General features: G+C 50.1%; 2 protein-coding genes across 2 annotated transcripts; both read left to right on the top strand.

Moving 5' to 3' along the window:
- Positions 1–1539: 1539 nt before the first annotated feature.
- Positions 1540–2941, top strand: LOC135830742 (uncharacterized). Its single transcript, XM_065342962.1, has 2 exons — positions 1540–2002; positions 2133–2941. The coding sequence occupies exons 1-2, from the start codon at positions 1540–1542 to the stop codon at positions 2939–2941; spliced, it is 1272 nt and encodes a 423-aa protein (XP_065199034.1).
- A 39-nt stretch (positions 2942–2980) lies between these two features.
- Positions 2981–4144, top strand: LOC135830743 (uncharacterized). Its single transcript, XM_065342963.1, has one exon. It carries the CDS (start codon positions 2981–2983, stop codon positions 4142–4144), a length of 1164 nt encoding a protein of 387 aa, XP_065199035.1.
- Positions 4145–6223: the final 2079 nt, after the last annotated feature.

The following is a 6223-nucleotide window of genomic DNA, read 5'->3' as shown; positions in this document are numbered from 1 at the left end:
ACCACCCGGCACCAGGTTTCCAGGGGCCTCACTGTTCCCTCGACACAGTCAGAGGCCGGCAGATCTTGCCTGGCCTTTCAGGCAGCCTTGGCCTGGAACGCTCTCCCAAGGAGTGTAAGGGAGATCAAGGCTGCCCAGCAATTTAAGCTTGCCTCCATCCCCTACACCTTGCAATGAATGCTCTGTCTGACTTTTCCCGTCCACACACCACGTCATTTACTCTTCTCTGCGTGCTTGTGCGCTTATGAACTCTTTGTGTTCCCTCTGTTGACGCTTCAAAATCGCTCTATTGACACTGCAAAATCGCTCTGCTGACGCTACAAAATTGCTTATCATCTCCCTCCCTCCCCCCTCTCTCTCTCTCTCTCTCTCTCTCTCTCTCTCTCCCCGTAGCTCTCTCCCTTTTGAAATTCGCTTCCATAGAATTGGGCACCATTGCCCGTTTGGCCTTGCGAAGCAAAATAAAAATCAACAACAACAACAACAGACTACGATGTGTTATACTCCGAGCCAAAATTTCATGGCTCTGCGATGACCAGAAGCGCCATATCAAGCTGGTGAGTTTTTGACGTGTTGCTTCGCACTGCGACTTGAGTTTTACGACTTTCGAAAAATCAACTTCTTGTCGCAGGTAAACAGCGGCTCGCCTCTCGCCAGTAAAGCACCGCATACCAATCAAAACTAATGGAAGCACACACAAGGCTTATCGTTACTCTGTACTGGCCGTCGTGGAGCGATAGCAATTACCTAATTTCAGACCCCAGAGTGAATTTGACGTGCTCTCTAAAACGTGTCCGGTTTGGAGCCACCTCTGATTTGAACTTTTTTGAAGCGAAAAATTGGGCAACTTGGAGGCAATGGGTCAACACAAAGGAGTGGCTCAGTTCGATTGACTCTGGCCCCAGAGCAAACTTCAACATGCCAGTTTCCTTCCACAAACATATTTCGAGTGAAAAATCAACGCTGATGATCGGTTTGGGTCTATACAAATTTGGCTGTCAAAACGTCCCGGTATCGAGCCGTCCCCTCTACAGTGTTGGGTGTACTCGTAGTCAACACATGATGTACAGTGTTGGGTGTACTCGTAGTCAACACATGATGTACAGTGTTGAGTGTACTCGTAGTCAACACATGATGTACAGTGTTGGGTGTACTCATAGTCAACACATGATGTACAGCGTTGGCTATACTCGTAGTCAACACATGATGTACAGTGTTGGGTGTACTCGTAGTCAACACATGATGTACAGTGTTGGGTGCACTCGTAGTCAACACATGATGTACAGTGTTGGGTGTACTCGTAGTCAACACATGATGTACAGTGTTGGGTGTACTCAGAGGCGGATCTAGGGGAGGGCGCAGTGGGCGCGCGCCCTCCCCTCAAAAATGACTGTATAAGATCTGGTTACGTTGGTGGACAGTATGTCATAACTCGTAACATTTTGATCTTTTCCTTTCTTCATCTTAGACTTTGGTTGAGTTTTAGTTTTGAAATAAGTGTTCAGTTGACGAACCTGTATAGCTCAGTCGGTGAAGGGGATGGCGCACCGCCCGCCCAAGCGGCTAGGGAGCCAACAAACTCTCTACGGATTTTTCGCGAAGCGAACTTGCGCTTCGTCAGCTGCTCAGCCGAGCGATCCTTCTTTGGAGGAGAATTCGGACCACCGCGAAGATCCTGAGATCGAGGTCTGCTCAGGCTGTGATCTTCCCCAAATGGAATTATCCGAAGTAGATTCTGACGACGATGGTGGGACTGTCAGTAGTAGTGATGCGAGTCAGGAGCGTTTACCTGTTCAAACAATCCCAGATGACGACGTTGTGACTGTCACGAATGTGGCTGGTGGCAGTGCTACGCAGCGAAGTTACTCAGATGCTGTTGCTGCAGCTATTGGCGGTGCATCTCTCAGCGATGCAGAAAAGCGCAACATACTTGGGATCCAGAAGCCTGATAAGCAGACGGTGTTGCCATCTAGGGATTATCCCGACAGCCGCCGAAAGACCGGTACTTCCACTCGCTCGCTGCTACTGAAGTGGTTTGACAGGTTTCAGTGGCCTGCCTATTCCGGAAAGGCTGGCGAGGAAGGCGTTTTTTTGTGCGCCGTGCGTCCTGTTTCCCACATTGCATCGACAAGGATCAACCAGAGGTGAATACTTCATCAGCAAGGTACATAGTGACTTCAAGCACACGTGCGGTGAAGCAGCGGACCACGAGGCCGTCCAGTACCATAAGGATGCCGTTGCCAGAATGATTGCCTTCCTGGCAACTGACACACGGCGATCAACGAGAGTGGACTTCATGCAGTCCCACGCTGCAGCAGAACGGATTGCAGCTAACAGAGGCATTCTCAGATCTGTTCTGCGATGTCTGGATTTTGCGGCTCGTCAGGGTCTCGCACTACGGGGTCACCGCGATGATTTTGGAGTGCATGATAATCCACAAGGCAATTTCCTGGCCCTTGTCAACTTCGCCGTTCAGTCAGGAAACTCTGTTCTGAAGGAACACCTGGATCGCTGTGCAAAGAATGCAACGTACATGTCCAAGACGACTAAGAACGAGCTCCTTGCGTGCATGGCCGAAGAACTGCTCGCTACGATTGTTACAGACGTGAAAGCCAGCCACTACTTCGCCATACAAGCCGACGAGGTCTCGGACGTTAGTGGCTGGGAGCAGCTTGGCCTCTCGCTACGGTATGTCAAGGACAACACGCCCGTCGAGAAGCTTGTTCAATTCGTCGCCTGTACGTCCTGCACCGGTTCTGCACTCTGCTCAGAGATTCGGACAGCATTGAATAACATTGGCGTGGACGAGGCCAATTGCCGAGCGCAGGGATACGATGGAGCTGGAGCCATGGCCGGCTACCTCAACGGATGCCAGAAGCTCTTCAGGGATCAGGTGCCGCTTGCCCACTATTTCCACTGCAGCAGCCACCAACTCAACTAAGCTCTCACGAAGTCATGTGCTGTCCGTGAGATTCAGTGCATGCTCTCTGATCTGAAGGCTCTTGGCGTGTTCTTCAAGTATTCTCCGAAGCGTCAGCGCACCATGGAAGCAAGTATGGAGGCTGAGAATGCGAAGCGCAAGGCGGCAAACCAACCTCCCATCAGAGCCCAGAAACTGAAGCTATTATGTGAGACCCGGTGGGTTGAACGGCACACTGCTCTGACGGACTTTAGAGAGCTGTACCCCGCTGTCGTCCACTGTCTGCAGGTGATCTCCGGCCAGGTCGCCACGGCCAGCAATGTGACGTACGACGGCAAGTCAGTGACGGAGGCGAATGGTTTACTTCGGGCTGTGACTTCAGACGCATTCCTCGTCGCTCTGAGCTGCAACATCTTTCTCTTTGGCTTCACGAAGTGCCTGAGCGTTCTATTGCAAGGATCGCACATAGACATCCTCACAGCCTACAGTGAGATCACCAGTGCAAAGGAGCTGCTGCAGGATGTTCGCATCAACAGTGATGTCGAGTTTGCGACGATCTACGCAGCTGCCAGCGAGCTGACCTCCCTCTTTGGCCATGCTCATCCAGAGCTTCCGCGCTTGGTGTCACGTCAAACGCTACGCAACAATACACCAGCGCCGACGCTCGAGATATACTGGAGAAGAGCTGTGTTTGTTCCATTCGTGGATAGCCTGATCGAGCAGCTCAATAGCAGATTCAGCGCCATAGCAACAGCCGCAGTGCAAGGACTTCTGCTTCTCCCTGGATCTGTCCAGTCCATCACGAGCCAGCAGCAGCAGTCGATCCTGGACACCTTTTCCCCCGACTTGCCGGATTCTACTTACTTCGGCGTTGAGTTGCGGCGGTGGAAGAAGAAGTGGGAAGGCGTTGTGGTGGCACCAGAAACCATCACAACGTTGTTGGACGCAGTCAACCCCACAGCGTACCCCAACATCACCCGGATCCTCCACCTCCTGCTCGTCGTGCCTGTGACAACGGCAACCGTTGAGCGCAGCAACTCTGCACTCAAGATCATCAAGACGGACTTGCACAACTCCATGTCACAGGAGCGGTTGAATGCGCTTGTACTGCTGTATGTTCACAAGGCCATTCCGATCGACCATGAGCGGGTGCTGGACAGGTTCGCTAAAGCCAAACCCCGTCGCTTCCTGCTGTCAGACCCGACTGCACCGGAAGTTGCTTGATTGGCTGTTCGTTCATTCTGACTTGTGTCACATGATTGTACATAACACGTTACATGCCAATATTTGCTGTAGACATAATTATTATGCTTGTGTATATAAATGCTGAAAACGAACCCAATGCTCACACTACGATTGTTTTCTTGCTAATGTATTTCCACTCCATTCTTACTGCTGGACATGGCCATCCAAGTAATCGTATATTTTATTATTTTGCCATTGTTCTCGATCTCGTCTTCAGCTTCTAGGCACTATGATTCTTTACACAATTCAATGTAGAACGGCTATGTTCTACTACAGCCAGAGTCCTCAATGAAGTGGTTGAAAAAGTGGGAGTGTGTGCATGTGCTAAAATAGAAATTCTACATAACCGCTAAGCCTATGACGTAAAATAGCCGCTATGTCGTAATGTGTACAAAATACATGTACCGCATGGGTTCCCTGTCATGAATATTACCCGCCCCCTCGACTCAGCTGAACTCTGGATCCGCCGCTGGTACTCGTAGTCAACATATGGTGTACAGTGTTGGGTGTACTCGTAGTCAATACATGATGTACAGTGTTGGGTGTACTCGTAGTCAACACATGATGTACAGTGTTGGGTGTACTCATAGTCAACACATGATGTGCAGTGTTGGGTGTACTCGTAGTCAACACATGATGTATAGTGTTGGGTGTATTCGTAGTCAATACATGATGTACAGTGTTGGGTGTACTCGTAGTCAACACATGATGTACAGTGTTGGGTGTACTCGTAGTCAATACATGATGCACAGTGTTGGGTGAACTCGTAGTCAACACATGATGTAAAGTGTTGGGTGTACTCGTAGTCAACACATGATGTACAGTGTTGGGTGTACTCGTAGTCAATACATGATGTACAGTGTTGGGTATACGCGTAGTCAACACATGATGTACAGTGTTGGGTGTCATAGCCAGCAATCGCATGTCATCACGTACATTGAAAATCAACATAATTTTTCGAATCGACCTTTTTTCAGGATCACTTTTCAACGAGGACGAAGCAAAGTCGGCCGAACGAAGCCTAGAGGAAGAAAATCACCCTCTCCACTTCACCATCACGATACTGACATAGATACGAGATGAAACAACTAAAAAATCCACAAGAAAACTGTACAGCCATCATCGCGCTGACTTTGGTCTGACTTTGGTCTGAGAATTTCTATCACGATCAAAAATGTACGAGGAGCACTCAAAAATAAGCAACAGACGTACCTCTATCGCTCTCTACTCCTTTTTGAAGGCACAAAAGTCGACTCTCCACTTTCAAACCAGGAACCAGACATACCAGTGGTCCTTTTCAGCTGCTCCACGAACGCAGGAAATGTTCACCAAGGGGCGCAGAGCAGCATCCATTCCAGAAAAAGAGCTAAAATACGAGTGAGACTGCATGCCTGAGTACATGAGTACATGTATGAGTACATCACATCATCGGATCGGGCTCCTGGCTCCCTAGGCTATCTCTGCGGCGAACAGTGGCCTCGCTTGCATACTTGTACAAGCTATTCTGCCTAGATGCGGACAGCCCGCTAAAGAAGATCCTCCCCCCTGGTGCCCAACGTCGACCTCGGGACATACAGCCCACCCGCGTGTCTGCTCAGCCTACGCACCCACACCAGCTATCGACTAACCTGCCAGCACGCACCCGAAACAGCTGTCTTCGCGCATTTCCTGCCAGCGCTGTGCAGACATGGAATGCTCTGCCCCAAAGCATACTGCTGAGACCCCCACACCTGGAGGGCCTGCAAGCCTTTAAGTGCCGTGTCCACCGTCACCTCCAGCTGCACCACTGGAGCTGGGCGACTGAGAGCCTCGAGCAGACCTCCCACACCCACCTCAGCCGTAGTGCACACACCGCATCTGAGACAGTGTCTTTATTGAAGTTTTTTCGCCAGCTTATATAGTCTCCCTCGCTCTATGTTGCGGCACAGTAGCTCCCTTGTTCATGTAATAGCTGGCCTACTGTAACAATTATGACTTTGCTGGCCAAATAGCTGAGGCTGCAGTCACCTCACCAATCATCTCATATTTTCAATGTTCCTTTTATTTTACTTTAACAAT

The sequence above is a fragment of the Sycon ciliatum genome, unplaced genomic scaffold (assembly GCF_964019385.1).
Source record: "Sycon ciliatum unplaced genomic scaffold, ocSycCili1.1 SCAFFOLD_2480, whole genome shotgun sequence".
Classification (NCBI taxonomy): domain Eukaryota; kingdom Metazoa; phylum Porifera; class Calcarea; order Leucosolenida; family Sycettidae; genus Sycon; species Sycon ciliatum.
Note: the sequence above shows the minus strand (reverse complement) of the source record. Positions and strands in the feature narration are given on the sequence as shown.